Source organism: Bacillus rossius, chromosome 1, assembly GCF_032445375.1.
Source record: "Bacillus rossius redtenbacheri isolate Brsri chromosome 1, Brsri_v3, whole genome shotgun sequence".
Taxonomy (NCBI): domain Eukaryota; kingdom Metazoa; phylum Arthropoda; class Insecta; order Phasmatodea; family Bacillidae; genus Bacillus; species Bacillus rossius.
The window spans coordinates 236,778,307-236,797,891 of record NC_086330.1 but is presented as its reverse complement, the minus strand read 5'-3'; the positions used below and the strand labels follow the sequence as shown (position 1 = coordinate 236,797,891).

General features: G+C 46.2%; 1 protein-coding gene across 2 annotated transcripts in view; it reads left to right on the top strand.

Annotated features, from left to right (window-relative positions):
* The first annotated feature begins 668 nt into the window (after positions 1–668).
* The window catches only part of LOC134527382 (carboxy-terminal domain RNA polymerase II polypeptide A small phosphatase 1), a 67,121-nt gene continuing 48,204 nt past the window's right edge, over positions 669–19,585 (top strand). The window contains exon 1 of one of the 2 annotated variants that reach the window (XM_063360025.1): positions 669–892. In XM_063360025.1, the coding sequence (XP_063216095.1) occupies positions 817–892 (76 nt within the window). In that variant the 5' untranslated portion in view covers positions 669–816. The remainder of the gene's footprint in view (positions 893–19,585) is intronic. The other variant, XM_063360026.1, reaches the window with a different exon arrangement.

The window sequence follows — 19,585 nt, the reverse complement described above, 5'->3', positions numbered from 1 at the left end:
GGTTCAGTTTGATGAACATCATTGTATCTTCTACCAGAAACAGACATTTAATACCACATGTATCATCACTAATGTTCATCAAACTGCATGGACCCTCCCTCAAAGACCGGAACCCAGAGCCTTACATTTCAACGTGGCTGAGATCGCACCGTTCAGCAAATTATACGAGAACCCGCGTAGTAAAAGGGCAACACCAAGATACTGAAAAAAATGTTTTTGCTGATTTATTGTAAACAGTGTTGAATACTTAACTTGAATTGCAGACATTTTGTACAATGCCATGTAGCAAGGTTACAGTATTGTAATATAATGTATGACAATGTCTTTTAATGTACCAATTGTGTCCTTTTTGTGTCTATGTATTGTAAAAACATGTAAGGGTATTATTTGTTGTTTCCAAAAAGTGAAATTAATAGTCATGAAACTCGCCGATATTTGTTAAATTAATACCTCCATATAAGTTTATGTTAACAAAATCTTTTTGTTATTTCTGCCAGTAAAATTGCTAATATAGCTTCAATTAGCACCTGGAAATACAAAATTTCCCGGGGAGGACCCCCGGGCCCCCTGCTTTTATTAGCAGGATGGGTGAACCAAAGAGTCTTAAATACAAAGACCTCCGGCACTGTAAAATTTGGAACAACACCACTGGTAGTAAATGTTATTAGTAATAGAACTCGGAACGTGGCCTATGTAGTATCACAACAAGTAGAGAGTGGTGTCGATCTTCCATTTTGGATATTGAAATTCTTATGCCGTTTAACAAAATATTTTCCAAAACTGAAGACGAAAACACGAAAAGTAACAAATGTTTAAATGGACGCAACATCGTCCATTATCACACAAGTGTCTCGGGATGACGAACAACTGAGCAACTTTTCTCCAGAAAAAGGTAAGTAGACTCTCACACGGGATTTGCACCTGTTTACGTGTTTATTTTTATTTGAGTGGGCATTGTATGTTTTGTTAGAATATATTTACATTGCATTTATGACAGTAAATGTGATATTTATAAAACTTTGCCGGGACTGCGTTTTCTGATGGTATGTTTGTGATCTGTGGTTATGTACAAATGTAAACATTGAGAATGAGGTGTGTATTAGGACTGCTGCTTATCATTACCAGTAATTTTCTGTTTTGGCTGTACATGGACTATTATTTGGTGTCAACATAGTAGTTTGTTGAATAATATTAAAAACTTTCATATATTTTTATGATGTTTCTAGAAAACGTATTGTTTAAGGGTGTTTCAGAAGTCCTTAATAATGAGCATTTATCAAATATACCATTTTACTTTTTTATTTTTTTTACGAAATGTAGCTGTTGCAAAGAATTACCCAAAGTAATTATAATAGAAACAGAAGTCTGCAGAATTATGAAACATTTTACAATTTACAATTATTTAAAAAAAATGTAACCTTTTTATGGTAATTCTGATGGAAAGCCATTTTCATTCAAATAAAAATTAGCTGTCTTTTTAACGTATTTTATCATTAAGGGATACACTTGGGTACACGATACAACAGTTTACCTAAAATAAGCCAACTTAACTATAAATTTTACTATTTATGGTGTTTTTAATCTAGCTAACAGACTGTTCACACAATTATAAGTAGGCTATAGTTGATAACGTAACCAACCGTCCACACAATTTTAAAGTATTGGGTAATTTTCTTACGTTGCAGCTTTTCTGCAAGTAAAACATTTCAATATATTTTTGTACACAAAATACTACCCTTTAATTAACCTGAAAACAGTGTTTGTAAATCCGTATTGGTTTCTGAGAAATATTACCTTTTATAGGTTATATTAGGAAGCCTGTGCAGTGATAGGCTGTCGCCATTGTGCTTTAGTGTAGTAACTTTACCCTATGGCTCTCTGTGTATAAGTACATGTCTATTTTTTATCTGTATTTGTGATGAAGTGAAAAACAAAAATAAAATAAAAATTATTGAGAGTCTACTGTCACAGTTTACATATTTCCTTTCCTTGATTTTGATATAAGAAGCTTTGCTTTGATTAAAACTAAAAAATGTCTCTTGATTTCCTTTTTGTAGCAAAACTCTTTATCACATTTCAAACATATGTAGTTGTCTTGAGTAATTACCATTTCTAAAATATTGTAAAAACTGTGTTCTAGAATAAAACTTGCTGTCTCAACCTTAACCCATGCCAGGCTATGCAATTACTGTATAATGCAATGGTATAACCTAGCAATGACATAACCTATTTTTCTTTAAAAAAAAAATTGAAAATATCAATTGGCTATGATAATCTTTGTCACTGCCTATATTTGCTTATTGCTTGTCTTCTGTCATCAAGCATTACTTATTTTCTTTTCTGAAATTGATTTTGTAATTATAGTTTCTTACACTTCACTTAATGAAATAAAAAGATTTTCTTTTTCATTTGAGAATTTTTATTTTGTCGAAAGACGAAACAACCGAATCCAATCACTTTCAATATTTTTCTCACTCGTTCAGCTCATCCATCCAATTGTCGATAATTGGTTTTTGCTCGGGCGATGAAAATTAAGCAGAAAAAAAACAAGCGTAGATTCAGTTCTTCAGTAAAAAGTTACTTGAAGTACACAACTAGTGAGGCCCCAAACCTGGCCGCACCTGACCAAACACAGTCGCCACGAGCCAAAATACCGCCGAAGATGGTCACAATTTCTAATTAAATGGCCGAATGAAAATAAATATGTTAGGTTAACTTAAAACTCGGCATGGCTCTGACCACCAACGTTAAATTTTCTATCCCTCAATTCTCTTACATATTTGGCGAGAAGCCACCGAACGCGCCCTCGTTGTGTAGCGGTCGACAGACGACTAATGAGATCATGGCACTGGTTCCTCCACGCAGGAAGGACAGTCGGTAAATATGTAGTTTAGTGGTATTTGCGAAAATAAATGTTAAAAATCCGAAAATACTTTTATTATATGCTCTTTTACTTCCTCTTTTCATTAAACCCGGCGGAGACAAGAATGTGAAACTCAAGGGATTGTTCTAAAAGTTTCTAATAAAGCTGTTGAGAAAAATAATGATCTGTGTGTTGAAATGTGGTAAGGTGATTAGAGCGACATTAAAGTAAAAGTGGAGGTGACGGTTGACTGGCTAGTGGTGGACTGTAGGACAAGCACAGGTGGAGGAGGTTGGTGACTGGCTGGTGGTGCACTGTAGGGCAAGCACAGGTGGAGGAGGTTGGTGACTGGCTGGTGGTGCACTGTAGGGCAAGCAAAGGTGGAGGAGGTTGGTGACTGGCTGGTGGTGCACTGTAGGGCAAGCACAGGTGGAGGAGGTTGGTGACTGGCTGGTGGTGCACTGTAGGGCAAGCACAGGTGGAGGAGGTTGGTGACTGGCTGGTGGTGCACTCTAGGGCAAGCACAGGTGGAGGAGGTTGGTGACTGGCTGGTGGTGCACTGTAGGGCAAGCACAGGTGGAGGAGGTTGGTGACTGGCTGGTGGTGCACTGTAGGGCAAGCACAGGTGGAGGAGGTTGGTGACTGGCTGGTGGTGCACTCTAGGGCAAGCACTGATAGAGGTGGTGGGTGACTGGCTGGTGGTGGATATTAGGACAAGCACTGGGGGAGGTGGTGGGTGACTGGTTCGTGTTGTACTGTTGGACATGTGTAGTTGGTGGTGGTGGGTGACTGGCTGGTGGTGGACTGTAGTACTAGCACTGGTAGAGGTGGTGGGTATTTAGCTGGTGGTTGGCTGTATTACAAATACAACTATAGGTGATGGGTCACTGGGTGGTTGTGGACTATAGGGTAAGGACAGTTGGTTTTCGTGTGTGACTGGCTTGTGGTGGATGGTAAGACAAGGAAGGGTGTGGTGGTGGGTGACTGGTGGTGGACTGGAGGACGAGCACAGGTGGAGGTGGTAGTTCACTGGCTAGTTGTGGACTGTAGGAAAAGCACAGGTTCTAGTTGGTGGGTTACTGGCTGGTTGTGGATAGTAGACAAGTACAGGTGTAGGTGGTGGATGTTTGGCCTCTGGTGAACTTTAGGGTCAGTCCATCTCATGTCATCCAGCCAATTTACCGATTGTCCATCCCACCATCACAGATTTGGATAAAAGTTTGGTATGTGGTATCTTCAGACAAATATAATAACCCATAATTTTTGTAATATAGCTCTAGTTGGGAATTGACAGCCCTTCAAAGTTTTATTCTGTTTGGTGGAATTTTTTTATTCCGCAACCAAAGTGTAGTCTTACTTTTTTTTCAACTTACATTTGTAATTACAGTTATTAATGTAGATTCGTCAAATTCATCATACTTATTCAGAATTTTATGTAGTTTTCAATTATCACTTTTAAAATGTAATTAAATGCCCAGAAGCTTGCGCAATTGTTTTAGCAGTGTAAAAAATGAATTACCAAAAATTGTAAACGTAGTTCCGTAATCATATCATAAATTTTTCTATTAATCTTTACAATCTCTGGCTTTGTACCTTAGAAAGAACATTAAATTGGTTATAAAATGGTAAAATAAAATTTGTGTATATTTACCTTCTAACCTTCACCCAACCCTAGAAATTTTTTTGTTGGATTAAATTGTTGTTAACTGTACATGTACATGTATGTATGTATACATCCAAAACATAAGATTATATAAATAAAATTAAAAAAATTACAGAATTATTGCAGTCAAAGTTAGGCCTGTAATCTGTGCTCATGAAAATTGTATTTTTTTTTGCGACACCAGTGTCACTTGATGTTGTACATATTTGAAGTAGGCCACTTTAATTTCTTTTTCCATGTAATCTATGAAGAAGCTGATTTGATTTTGACCATTTTGATGTAATTTTTCTCTCCCTTGTTAATGTCAGTTTATAATGCACCCTTCCAACCTGAGTCTCAAGTTCTGGAACATTAACAGTACAAAGAATGTTGACTAATAGCACCCAGCATGAATCTTCTTGGCCATAATTACGATGTTCTGGCTTGTAAAATAATTTAGCTGGCCAGTGAGGATGTATAAACTTAAGTCATTGCATCTTCATCTTATTTTTCAAGCACTAACCCAATATAACACTTATCATCAAACTGAACACACATACAAATTGTTTTTTTAATTTTAGGCTCTCCGTTGTTTTAGTCAAAGAGTACTCAAACGAAAAATTCTCAACAGAGCTAATTCAGCTCCTATTATAGTTTTAGATAGTGGGATGAAATAGTGCATGGACCTTGTTCCAGGGACAGTTGTGAACTCTTGTGAAACACATTTTAAGCTTTTCTTCCATTTCGAGAACATCGTCTTTTTTGATCAGCTAAAACTTAATTTTAATAAAGTATTTATTGCAAAATTGAAACATCTGCTTAGTTGTCATAATTTGATCTTTATACTGTCTTTGCAAGCTCACTCTAGATACTGCCCTTTTAACACATCCTCCAACACCATGACAAGCTATTTTACCATGACTTTTTGCACGGAAGGTCCAAGAAGTTTTTAAATCAAAATCTTATATAAGTGATAGCAGAGGTTGACCAAACTTTTAAATTTCTTGGATTATGCTGCACTATCATCTGTGATATACTCCACTTGATTAATGTTAAGGAATTCTTAATAAATTAGTAAGCTGAATCTTTTTTAAAACCTCATATACAAAGAGAACATCATGGTTTAGGTAATCTGAGATAAAGCAGAAAGACATATTACATGTTCCTCCATCCTTTCTGAAGTACAGAATTACTGGATGTAATGTGCAAGCAGAACGCACCCAACAATATGACTGAATTTTGTCTAGGATAACAAAATAATACGTAGTTTTCTGCAAAGTCCATGAAAACTAGTATTTCATTTGGCTGAATGTTTTCTTTACTCTGTTTCACATAGTTTGACTTGTTTAGAGACAAATGAGTGTGGTATTAAAGCCGCCAGTTCCTCCAAAGCAAATCAATAAACTCACATAAAGGAAGGACTAACGTTTGTAACTGGCTGCGATCAGTAGCTACCCATTGTGAAAACTGAATTTCATCTTCATCATTAAAAGTAAAAATGTTTCTTAAGTATTCTTGTACTTTTTCAGAATTTGGACAATTAGGACATTCTTAATATGCAATCACTGTTTTCACTACTCATACCAGTAAATTGATAATATCCTGTACACTGACCTTATCTTGGCACCTGGCATTAGTCTGCTGTTTTCATCTGCTTGATAAAAATTGGTAACTTTTTCAACAACTTAAGCAGAAATGTTTTGACCTTGCAAAGGCTCAGGATATGAAAGAATTCCTTTTTCTTTCACGAACTGGTGTTATTTTCTTGCTATGTACTCAGAAAAATTGAATATGTTGAAACTTTCTGTTGTGACCAGAAATTAAGTGCAACTGATAAATTGTGTAACTTCTCCCTTATGGATGTTGCATATTTCGATTTTTCTTTCATCTGACTGATTAGAAAATTTAAGTCACTTGCATTCCTCTTAATAACTGACTCTTCAAGTAAGTCTTCATCAGTACTTCATTCAGACTACAATTAATTTTCTGGTAGCTTCAAAACTGCTGCTACTTTTGATCGCACTTTACTTTTGAATTCAGCTATTTTTATTTCACCATACACTAATTTTGAATGCTTTAAAAGTCCTTTTATTTTTAAGGGTGATACATCAAGAGTACTCATGCTTAAATTAAAATCTTCCTTTTCAAATGTAGTTTCAATAAGGTCTTCCTTCGTAGGTGTAAGCCTGTGAGGGTCTGGGCCTTTCTCTTCGTCAGAATTCTGTTAATTTTCAAACTCTTGTTCTTGAAATAACTTCACCCTACAGTTGGAATACAGCTTTTGTCCAGAAACTAACAAAACACTAGCTTTCCTTTTTGCATCTTTGGCCATTTGAAGAGATTTAGGTCTTATGCCACTTTTGATAGACCTTTTGTGTTTCTTGGCTGGGTTCCAAAATTTTTAAAAGTTTCTCCGTAATTTTTAATGAGTTAGCATAGTGGTATGAACATATACTTGAATTTGAATGCAGTGTGAATACATCTATCCTCTGAAGCAGAATTTCTTTTTCTCCTCAGGAAGTTGAGTTCAGAAATATTAAGCATTATCTTCGTGTCTGTTTATGTATTTATATGATACACAGAATTAATAAAAAGACCTAAACTATGTCGTCGCCTGGTCGACTAGCCCCTGAATGGTAGTATTTAGCCGGCTACTCAGTGTTCGGTAGAGAGGGTTCGGGCCGCGTGGCCAAGGGACTAAGTCACCAGGATAGTCATTAATACACTCAAAGACGGTTTCCAGGTTCTTTATATACGAAAACAAACCCTTTACAAGGGGCTACCGCGTTCCCGCCTGTGACCGATCCTGTAGGGCGGAGCCCGGTTCCGCGCACTGTTGCTGTATGAAAAAAATACGTGATGTCCCGTTCGTGATGAGCAAGACCCGAAAATTACCGTGCAAACGAAAGCGAAAATCCAGCCCGCAAAAGAACTCCGCGACTCGTAAACTGCCGGAGAAAAACACGCACGCAAAAGCAGTGCCTGACTGCACGCCGCGACTGAATGACACGATAACACACCTAACTGACCACACTACTGTGACAGAGGAATCGCTCCCTCTCGGCACTGCATTAACCGCAGCGAGACACCGCGCCCGTTCTCACCGCCTCGGAGAGCTCTCGTAGCCACGTCTCTCGCCTCCTGCGTCCAGCTGCCGACTGACTACCTCCCCGCCTCGCGCGACCCAGCGCCCGCGTCCCACCCCTCCTCGCGAGCCCGCGGAACACGCTGATTGGTCACAGGCGGAAGCCACGGCCTTGGCGCCCGGTGAACACGTGAGAACTAATTTTACATAACATTTCATACAATATAATAAACCATTTATAATAAAGAAAACACGACCCTTCAAATAATAATATAAACAATTTACAAATAAGAATGTTTCTTATGTATTTTACAGTAAACTTCCCCTAGCGTGCGAATCTTCCCCCCTGCCCTAGCCGCACTGCACATCGGCGCACACGCAACACAAGGCAGGAGAAGGCGTTGGCGTGGCATAACGGGCTGTGCGAGCTGGTTCGACACTTGGGTCGACGTCAAATGTCCCCCCCTCCCACGAGACCGCTATGTCCGCCAACGTCTCTCATTTACTCACACGTCACTGCACTGGGGGGTAAGGGAAATACATGCGCATCCTGATTAGGGAGTGGTGTAGTGTGTCGGTCCCACACGCAGAAAGGTAACCAATGCTGTATACTAAACCGGGGTGCCGCGTCCCTTTGCTGTGCCACAGCCATTTGATAACACTCGTAATCCCCCAAGTACGCGGGGGCCCTCCGTGCCCGTGTGAGGCGAGAGTCTGTCATCGGCTCTGCTCCAGCTGGTGGGGAAGGGGTAGCCTTAGGGGTGGATGTGACGATTTTGTCAGTCCCCTGACTCGGGGAGGTAGGAACCTCTCGCTGTATGGGGGTTGCCGTCTCCTCCCCCTCAGAGTCAGGCTCCGTCACCGTCATAGTGAATGTTGAATTCGTCAGACTAATGTCTAGTGGCCAGCGTGGGGCCCATGTCCCCTCTGTCATATTTTCTCCCTCAGAGTCCAGTTCTGTAACGATCATAGTGAATGTTGAGTCTGTTAGGTTCATGTCCAAGGGCCAGAGTGGGGCCCGTGTCTCCCCCTCTGTGTCCGACTCCGCGCAAGCCGCCTTCAACGTCTGTCCCCTTGTCGCGTCTGTCCTGCTCGCGGCCTGTGGTGCCATGGCCTGGAGTGACTCTCCCCCCTTTTTGGCCGTAGGATCTTGCCCCCCCATGTCAGCGTTTTGTCCGCGTCTCCTGTCCTGGTCTGGGGGCGTGTCTCCCTGTGTCACCTTGGTACGTTCGGACTGCGCACGTGTCGGCGTGATTGCACCACGCCCATTCCCCGCAGTCTGCTGGTGCCTGCGTGGAGTGGTAGGAGAGTTGGTCTGTTCTGTCTCTGCGTTTGGTGTCTGGAACAGTGGTGCCTCCCCGGCGACCATACGCAGATCGTCTGTGTATTTTCGCCGGCCGCCCACTTTGTGTTTGAACCAGGTAGGACGTGGGCCCCGCCTGGCGGATGACCCGTCGAGGTCCTTGTCATTTGGGGGCCAGTCCGGCATGAAATTTCTTGGCCTTGGAGGACAGTTGGTGTTGGCGAACGTACACCAGGTCCCCTGGACACAGCATGTTTGGGGGCCTGCTAGACTGCGGTGTGTGGTGCTGCAGATACCTCTCCTGGTTTGCCCTGGCCTGCTCCCTGATAACTTTCAGCTTTTCCCCAAGCTCCTCCCCCCACTCCCCTTCTGTTGCTGCTGAGGCCACCCGGCACTCTCCCGGGAGGGCCAGGTTCTGCCCCTGCACCAGCTCCGCGGGGGAGTACCCCGTGACAGCACTGGTACGTCGTCGTAGGCAGTAGAGGAGGTTGGGGATGTGAATGTCTCATTTGGTGTGGTCGTCACCCAACCGGAGGCGAAGCTGTGCTTTTATTTCCTGATTTCGCCTCTCGGTCGGGTTCGCCCTGGGGTGATATGTGGGTGTGGTGTGGTGTTGCACACCCCACCTCCCACACGCCTCCTTCCATCTGTGACCTCGAAACTGACATCCGTTGTCACTGAGCAGTACCTCCGGATACCCAAACCGAGGAAACACTTCCCCTTCCAGCAAGGACACCAAGGTGCCGGACCTCACATTTGAGGTGGGGTAAGCCTCCACCCACCTGGTAAATAAGTCTGTCACCACTACCAAAAAACGTTTCCCTCTGGCGGTCCTGGGGTAAGGGCCCATTATATCAAGTGCAATGGTCTGGAAAGCCTTTTGGGGCCGGCGGGGGCGCTGAGGCTCCTCCCCCTCCGTCCTCACCTTCCGCTGTTGACATGTGTGACACTGCCTGACGTATTTCCTGACGTCGCTTGTCACCCCGGGCCAATAGAATGATTGCCTCAAGGCCTCCAGGGTCTGCTCGGCCCCGGGATGTCCTGCGAGTGTGTGGTCATGGAAAAAACGTACCACCTCAGCCCGCGCCCCTGCTGGTACCTGGGTACACCACCTTTCCATGTTGCCTGGTACCCGGGTCTGTAACACCCCTTCCAGACAGCGCTGGAACGGCATGACGCGCTCGCTGCACTCCGCCACTGCTGCCTGCGTATCTGCGTCACATAGCTGAGCCTGATGCACTGCCTGAAAGAGGGCGTCCAGCGTGTTCGCGGGGCTCGGGTCGGGCAAGGGCTCTGGCTGTGTCACTGTCACTAGGGTAGCTGGCTCGGGAACCACCTCGTCTGCCCGCCGGCGGCCCTGTGGGGGCACCAGGTCCTCCCAGCTCCCCTCGTCCTCGTACTCCGTGTGTGGGTCGGGATGCCGGGACAGCTCGTCAGCTAACTGGTTGGCTTTCCCCGGCACGTGCTCTACATGAAAGTCATAGTTTTGCAATGCCATGGCCCACCTGGTGAACTTAGACTTCCTTCCCTGCATTGTGTCAAGCCACTTTAAGCACTGACTGTCTGTGCGCAATGTGAATGATCTCCCCTCTAGATGGTGCCGGTAGCGGCCTACCGCCCACACCACGGCCAAGCACTCTTGTACATTCACGTCATACCTGCGTGCTGCTGGGCCGAACTTCGCACTCGCATACTCAATAACCCGTCGCTCGCCATCGGGTCCCAGCTGATAAAGGACGGCCCCCATACCGACCTGACTTGCGTCCGTCTGCAAGTACAGGGGCTCGTCCGGTCGCAAACGTGTCAGGGTATGACTCTCCCTGAACAGGCGCTTGACCGTGTTCAGGGCATGGTCGGCCTCCGCCGTCCAGCGATACTTAGTCTTGGGCGATAACAAGTCTGTCATAGGGGCTGTGACTGAGGCAAAATCCGGAATGAAAGTCCTTAACCAGTTAAGCAGACCTAGCAGCCGCTGCAGCTGCTTCCTCGTTCGGGGGGCTTGTTTCGCGGCGATCAGGTCAAGATGCTCTGGGAGAGGCCTGCACCCCTCCGCGTTGACCAGGTGTCCCAAAAACTGAAGCTCCCTCGCCCCCAGACGGCACTTGTGCGGTGCGTAGGTCAGCCCATGCCTCGCCAGCCGCTCGAGGACCATGGCCAAATGACGTGCATGGTCCTCCCACGTTCGTGACCAGATGATCACGTCGTCCAGGTAGGCCGTGACAAACTTGCCAACGAACCCGTCCAGGACGCGGACCATCATGGCCTGGAACGTCGCGGGGGCATCCATCAGCCCGAACGGCATGACGCAGAACTGGAACCTGCGGCCGTCGGGAGCAGTGAAAGCTGTCTTTGGGCGGTCTGCTGGGCGGAGAGGCACTTGCCAATATCCCGACTTCAAATCGAGGGATGAAAAGATGGTGGCATCACCAAGACCCGCCAGAGCGTCTGTGATATTTATTACGGAGGTGGGGCCGGAATGGTGACAGAATTTATGGCTTTAAAATTAACACAAAACCTCAATGTCCCATCCTTTTTCCGTGCCATGACGACCCGGCTGTTATAGGGCCCCTCGCTAGGCTCGATAATGCCGTTCTGGAGCATTTCGTCAATCTGCTCCTGAATGACCTGTCGTTCCTTGGTTCCAAAGCCGTGAGGTTTGACAAAAATCGGGGTGTGTGGTTTGGTTGAAATACTATGTTCTGCTACCGTGGTCCGCCTCAGCAAATCAGTGGTGGCGAATACCCCCGGCTGTTGGGCCAGCACGTCCTCGAACAGCTTCTGGTACTCCTGTGGAACCTCATTGCGGATTTCCGCGAGTCTGATAGGTGTGTGGGAAACTGGGGTTTGTGGGTGGCCTACGCCGTACACCGTCCTGCGGCCCTGCTTTCCCACATGCAGCTTACCCTCACTGACGTCGATGCTCGCCTCCTCCTGGATCAGCCACGGGAGGCCTAAGATCAGGTCCTCCCGTAAGTTCCGCATCACTAGACAGGTGGTCCGACTGCACTGGTCACGTATCTCGATGTTTACCTGGGCGCGCCCAGACGTGGGCGCGCTGGCTCCCTCCATTGCTAGCAGGACTTCCTCCCGCTCCGGCTGACAGCTCCCCTCCTCCACCAGGTGAGCCGCGATGTAGGAATGGGTAGCTGCCATGTCCACCAAGGCGTGGATGGGTCGCCCATTCAGGCGGACAGGCACTCGCAGAAGTGCAGCCCCATCGCTGCCCAGCCTGCCCAGGCTGGCTGGCTCCGCCTCGCGCGCCGCTGGCGCTGCCGCCGCCCCTGATAGGGCCTGGCCGTCGCCAGGTGACGTGGCGTGGGGGGCAGTGGCCCTTGCTGCGTTGCTGCCGCTGCGCGGGGTGTCTGCCATCCGCGCCAAGTTGGTTGGCGGGGACAGTGGTGCTGTCGGTAGTGTCTTGGCCAGTGGTACTGTTGTCCGCACGCCGCTCCTCGTCGGGAACCTGGGGCGTGTTAGGGGCGGGTCGCCCAGGCCCCGATCACATCCGGTCGGCGCCGTGTTGTCTCTCTGTTGATCCGCCGGGCGGGAGTCCCGGGGACAGTTGCCGGCTGTGTCACTGCCCCCTACTGGGAGTTTCCCGGACTGCGTCCCTCCTGCTCCATCTTGGCCCACACGGCTGCACGAGTGGGGCACTCCCCATGCCAATGGTATTCTGTGCTGCGGCAGTACTGGCAGCGAGGTGGTCGGCCTCCTCGTTGTTCCCTGTTCGCCCGTGGTTCGTCCCACCGGGCTGCTGTCCCTGGTCTAGGTGCCGTCGGCGTCCGCGCACCGCGGCTGCTGGTCGGTCTCTGGTACGGGACCACTGCCAAAGCGTCCTCCGGTGTTTCTACATTCGCCGCTCGTGGTTCGCGGCGGGTCCTCTGATGTCCACTTCCGAGTCTACTCGCCTGTACATCTGCTTCCACCTCACGCGCCCTTTCCACGAATTCCGACAAGTCCAGTCCCGTGGCACCTCGCATAAATGGCCTCAAGTCCGCCAATAAGAGTTCGCAAATCACTGGCATAATTACACTAGTAGAGCCCTCTGGATCCAGGCGGCGGTACAGGCGCACCTTCTTATGAATGAAAGCTTCGACGCCCTCGCCCTCGGCCTGCCTCTCACTGTACAACATCTGTTGACAACTGACTCGTGCTGACTGCCCGTCAAAACGTCTCTCAAACAGTTTTACGAACTCCTCCCACTCTACCACGTAGCTTCCCGTGTCCGTCCACCACGTCCGCGCCCCGCCTCGTAGCTGTCCACACACTTTGTCAACCCAGTTGTCCTTTGACACATGTCGTAGCCTGGATTTGCACACCCTGACGAATGCCCTAGGATTCTCATGTGGTTCTCCGGCAAACTCTGGTAACGATGTCGAGTCCGGTACAAGGCGCATGGCAACTGGCAGTTGTCCGTAGTTGTCCACACACGTCACACTGTCCCTGGCGCTGCCCGCGAACTGTCCGTCACTCGCCTCGGGAGCCTCCCCCTTCACCGCCGTGCCCCATGGACACCGACACGTCTCCTCTGTCTCCCCTCTCATGTCACTCGTCACTGGATACGTTAAGTCACACCACGCACACGTGTTTCCCGTGTTCCCTGCCGCCGATAACATGTTCTCCTTTTCGCGGTTGTTATCTCCGCGTTCCAGGCTCGCCTGACACTTTCCCTCCCGGCTGAAGTTACGCGGTATCTCCGCCGCCTTATCGCTCAACCGATCCCGGCGTGAGACGTGCCGTAATACAAGCCGACTCGTTATCTTGCGCTCCGTGCCGCTCTGTCGCGCCGCTCCGTCGCGCCGACTTCCTCTGCACCTGCGCGCCTTCCTTCCCGTCCCGTGGCGTACGTGACCTGCACTTTCACTGTCTTTACCAGATATTCCCAGATTTTTAAAAAATTTGAAACTTTGAAAAATTTGAACATTTGAAATTTAAAAAGTTTGAAAGTTTGAAAATTTGAAAATGTTTGATAGGCCACCAAGTTGGGCGACACTTGTCGTCGCCTGGTCGACTAGCCCCTGAATGGTAGTATTTAGCCGGCTACTCAGTGTTCGGTAGAGAGGGTTCGGGCCGCGTGGCCAAGGGACTAAGTCACCAGGATAGTCATTAATACACTCAAAGACGGTTTCCAGGTTCTTTATATACGAAAACAAACCCTTTACAAGGGGCTACCGCGTTCCCGCCTGTGACCGATCCTGTAGGGCGGAGCCCGGTTCCGCGCACTGTTGCTGTATGAAAAAAATACGTGATGTCCCGTTCGTGATGAGCAAGACCCGAAAATTACCGTGCAAACGAAAGCGAAAATCCAGCCCGCAAAAGAACTCCGCGACTCGTAAACTGCCGGAGAAAAACACGCACGCAAAAGCAGTGCCTGACTGCACGCCGCGACTGAATGACACGATGACACACCTAACTGACCACACTACTGTGACAGAGGAATCGCTCCCTCTCGGCACTGCATTAACCGCAGCGAGACACCGCGCCCGTTCTCACCGCCTCGGAGAGCTCTCGTAGCCACGTCTCTCGCCTCCTGCGTCCAGCTGCCGACTGACTACCTCCCCGCCTCGCGCGACCCAGCACCCGCGTCCCACCCCTCCTCGCGAGCCCGCGGAACACGCTGATTGGTCACAGGCGGAAGCCACGGCCTTGGCGCCCGGTGAACACGTGAGAACTAATTTAAATAACATTTCATACAATATAATAAACCATTTATAATAAAGAAAACACAACCCTTCAAATAATAATATAAACAATTTACAAATAAGAATGTTTCTTATGTATTTTACAGTAAACTTCCCCTAGCGTGCGAATCTTCCCCCCTGCCCTAGCCGCACTGCACATCGGCGCACACGCAACACAAGGCAGGAGAAGGCGTTGGCGTGGCATAACGGGCTGTGCGAGCTGGTTCGACACTTGGGTCGACGTCAACTACATTTTTCATATAAACTGGTATCGATTGTAGATTGTAAAATAACTGTCAGTTTTACCCACTTCTTTCAGAAAATACAAAGCAAATAACTTATCAAAAATAAATAAATAAAACCAGCTACACGTCAACACTCAAACATTAACAGTCATAGATTAAACAATCCCAGACAACTTGTTGAAGTGCACAGAAAAATAGCAGCTCCACTGGACAACCTGTGACTGATTAATATCTTCTATGATGTCATCCTAGAGTAAAAATTTATATGATGCAATATTTTATATAATCTACATTTAAGCATGAAAATGAAATTTATGCAAACTGGTTGTGTGACCAAACATTAATTGAACTATAACTTTTCTCCAAACATTTTCTTCTCCTTTTCATTTATATTTTTCATATTTAGCCTGACAGTATATTAAATGTACATTTCCAACAAAGCCAAATCATTATTTCAAATATTTTTCTACATATTTGCTTTTACATATAAAAATAATTTTGTAAACATAAAACTGATTTATAATCATCTTAACCACTTCTTTCACAATGAACTTGATTTTATAAAGAAGGAAGGTAAATATACACATATTTTATTTCACCATTTTGTAGCAAATTTTGTGCTAATTCTAATGGTACCAAGCCTGTGATCGAAAAAAATTAATAGAAAAGAATTATAATAGAATATACCTACTGAACTGATATTTACAATTTCTGGTAATTCATTTTTTCCACTTCTAACATGAATTGAGCACACTTCTGGGCATTAAATTATATTTGAAATCTATTTAAAATTCTGAATCTACATTAATAAATTTTATTACAAATGTAAGTTGAAGCAAGATGTCACTCGACTTTGTTTGCAGATGAAAAAATTTCCACCGAACAGAGGGAAACTTCGAAGGCATTTATATTCCAAACTAAAACCAATGTTCCAAAAATAAAAAATATGGGTTCTTATATTTGTCTGAAGATACCATGTATCAAATATTATCCAAATCTGAGATGGTGGGGTGAACAACCCCTGAATGATATGGCATGGAATGCCTCTATAGGACAAGCACTGGTTGAGATGGTGGGTGACTGTTTGGTGGTGGACTGTAGGACGAGCACTGGTGGAGGTGGTGGATGACTGGTTTGTGGTGCACTGTAGAGCAAGCACAGCTACAGGTGACGATTGACTGGCTGGTGGTGACTGTAGGACAAGCACTGGTGGAGGTGATGGGTGACTGGTTGGTGGGGTACTGTAGGACAAGCACAGCTACAGGTGACGGTTGACTGGCTGGTGGGGTACTGTAGGACAAGCACAGCTACAGGTGATGGTTGACTGGCTGGTGGTGACTGTAGGACAAGCACTGGTGGAGGTGGTGGGTGACTGGCTGGTGGGGTACTGTAGGACAAGCACAGCTACAGGTGACGGTTGACTGGCTGGTGGTGACTGTAGGACAAGCACTGGTGGAGGTGGTGGGTGACTGGTTGGTGGGGTACTGTAGGACAAGCACTGGTGGCGGTGGTGGATGACTGGTTTGTGGTGCACTGTAGGGCAAGCACAGCTACAGGTGACGATTGACTGGTTGGTGGTGACTGTAGGACAAGCACTGGTGGAGGTGGTGGGTGACTGGTTGGTGGGGTACTGTAGGACAAGCACAGCTACAGGTGACGGTTGACTGGCTGGTGGTGACTGTAGGACAAGCACTGGTGGAGGTGGTGGGTGACTGGCTGGTGGTGATTGTAGGATGAGCACAGGTGGAGGTGGTGGGTGACTGGCTGGTGGTGACTGTAGGGCAAGCATAGCTACAGGTCCGGTTGACTGGCTGGTGGTGACTGTAGGACAAGCACTGGTGGAGGTGGTGGGTTACTGGTTGGTGGGGTACTGTAGGACAAGCACTGGTGGCGGTGGTGGGTTACTGGTTGGTGGGGTACTGTAGGACAAGCACTGGTGGCGGTGGTGGATGACTGGTTTGTGGTGCACTGTAGGGCAAGCACAGCTACAGGTGACGATTGATTGGTTGGTGGTGACTGTAGGACAAGCACTGGTGGAGGTGGTGGGTGACTGGTTGGTGGGGTACTGTGGGACAAGCACAGCAACAGGTGACGGTTGACTGGCTGGTGGTGACTGTAGGGCAAGCATAGCTACAGGTGCGGTTGACTGGCTGGTGGTGACTGTAGGACAAGCACTGGTGGAGGTGGTGGGTGACTGGTTGGTGGGGTACTGTAGGACAAGCACAGCTACAGGTGACGGTTGACTGGCTGGTGGTGATGTAGGACAAGCACTGGTGGAGGTGGTGGGTGACTGGCTGGTGGTGATTGTAGGATGAGCACAGGTGGAGGTGGTGGGTGACTGGCTGGTGGTGACTGTAGGGCAAGCATAGCTACAGGTGCGGTTGACTGGCTGGTGGTGACTGTAGGACAAGCACTGGTGGAGGTGGTGGGTGACTGGCTGGTGGTGATTGTAGGATGAGCACAGGTGGAGGTGGTGGGTGACTGGCTGGTGGTGACTGTAGGGCAAGCATAGCTACAGGTGCGGTTGACTGGCTGGTGGTGACTGTAGGACAAGCACTGGTGGAGGTGGTGGGTGACTGGTTGGTGGGGTACTGTAGGACAAGCACAGCTACAGGTGACGGTTGACTGGCTGGTGGTGATGTAGGACAAGCACTGGTGGAGGTGGTGGGTGACTGGCTGGTGGTGATTGTAGGATGAGCACAGGTGGAGGTGGTGGGTGACTGGCTGGTGGTGACTGTAGGGCAAGCATAGCTACAGGTGCGGTTGACTGGCTGGTGGTGACTGTAGGACAAGCACTGGTGGAGGTGGTGGGTGACTGGTTTGTGGTGCACTGTAGGGCAAGCACAGCTACAGGTGATGGTTGACTGGCTGGTGGTGACTGTAGGACAAGCACTGGTGGAGGTGGTGGGTGACTGGTTGGTGGGGTACTGTAGGACAAGCACAGCTACAGGTGCGGTTGACTGGCTGGTGGTGCACTGTAGGGCAAGCACAGCTACAGGTGACGGTTGACTGGCTGGTGGTGGATATTAGGACAAAGACACTATAATCTCCACATGTTGAGTTAGCATTGAGATCATTGATTAAGATTCTGTTATCTCGCCTTTAGTATTTAACTAAAGTAGTTTATTATCCACACTATAATATGAATTATATAATTGTTTTGATGAATATTTTTAACAAATACATGTTATTTAATTAGTGTATTGATGTTATCAATTAAAATCTCAATGGTATACTTTAACTGGTTTTTAGAGCATGCTTTATGGTTGATTAAATAAAACACTACATTTAACTACAACAATTAAAGTGCAGTTAAATTTTGTATTAAAAACTTATTTTTTTAAATAATATTAAATTAATTTTTTTGTATGTTAGAAGGGGTACTGATTAATGTAACTTTTCTGGAGGTTGGTTATAGCTATAATCATAGAAAATTTGTGGTGAATGAATGATTATGCATGATTTAGTTCCCTAGTTCTAGTAGTTAGAATATATTTCTATAATATCTATTCATTAAGTGTTAATTGAAATGGTCTGGGATGATTCAATTTTAATGCATTTTACTTTATGGTTTAGGATGAATTGCTTGTGTTTGTACAGAATGTGTCCCAAAAGTCATGAAAAATACTTTTTTTGTTCTGCCCCTACCTGTTGCAGTGTGTTCGAACAAATTGTATGGGGGTTCGTGGGAAGGGGGGGGACCATTAGCCGTATAGCGCACAAAGGTTCAGTCCGATGGGAGCATTAGAAGAGGCAGGATAGTTGATTTAGTGTACTCTTGTTTTGAGACCACGTTATGAAGTACGATGGCGGATACTATAGAACAACAAAGGGCGATAAAATTTTGCACAGAACTCGGCAAAAAAGCTGCCATAACTCACGAATTGCTTAAGCAAGCCTACAGGGAGTGTGCTCTACCCTACGTGCAAGTTTCAAAGTGGGTGAAAAAGTTCACGGAAGGCAATGGAGTGGACGATGACCTCCGCTCTGATCAGCCAATGACGAGCCAAACCGATGAAGAAGTGACTCGTGCATATCTGCCAACTTGTACGATTTTCCCTTAATTTGTACGGCAAATAATTCATATTAAGATTGTATGGAAATTCGGAACATCTTACGATTTTTGTCTGTTCAAAAATGCAGTATAATATTTTAGTGTCCATATAAATGTACCATTTGAGCAGCATTTGTTATTGTTTAACAACATGGCGTCCGCAATAATATGAGAATAATGGAGTCGGAGAAAAATTGTTCCGAAAATAAAGTAATTTTTGTAAGTTTCGTTGGTACACAGCAGGCTGGATGGCAACTGATCTTGCTAATCTTTTGTGCGGAAGATTCATGAAAGTAATTTTTGTTTAATTTTTTTTGGTACACAGCAGGTTGGCTGGAGACGAGTGATAACGACTTAACCGTTTATGTACGAGTGCGGTAAATATTTTATAAGTTAGCGCTTGTACGAAACGTAAGATAATATGATTTCATAATGGATACGATTAGTAAAAAACAATATGGACAGGTGTTTCGGTTATCTTACTCAGAATTATTTCCTTTCATTAATAAGAGTGAAATGGCTCTAATTTTGCATTTTGTAGTGTTTGTCGTTGCGACATTAATGTTTCCCATGGCGGCAAGCACGATATTTCCTATCACGTCAAGAGCTTGAAACATGCAAATAACGCGAAGCTCTGAGAAAAATACAAAACAATCAGTAGTTTCTTTTCCGTAAACCGTAACAGTGACAGTGATGTGATTAGGGCGGAATGTTA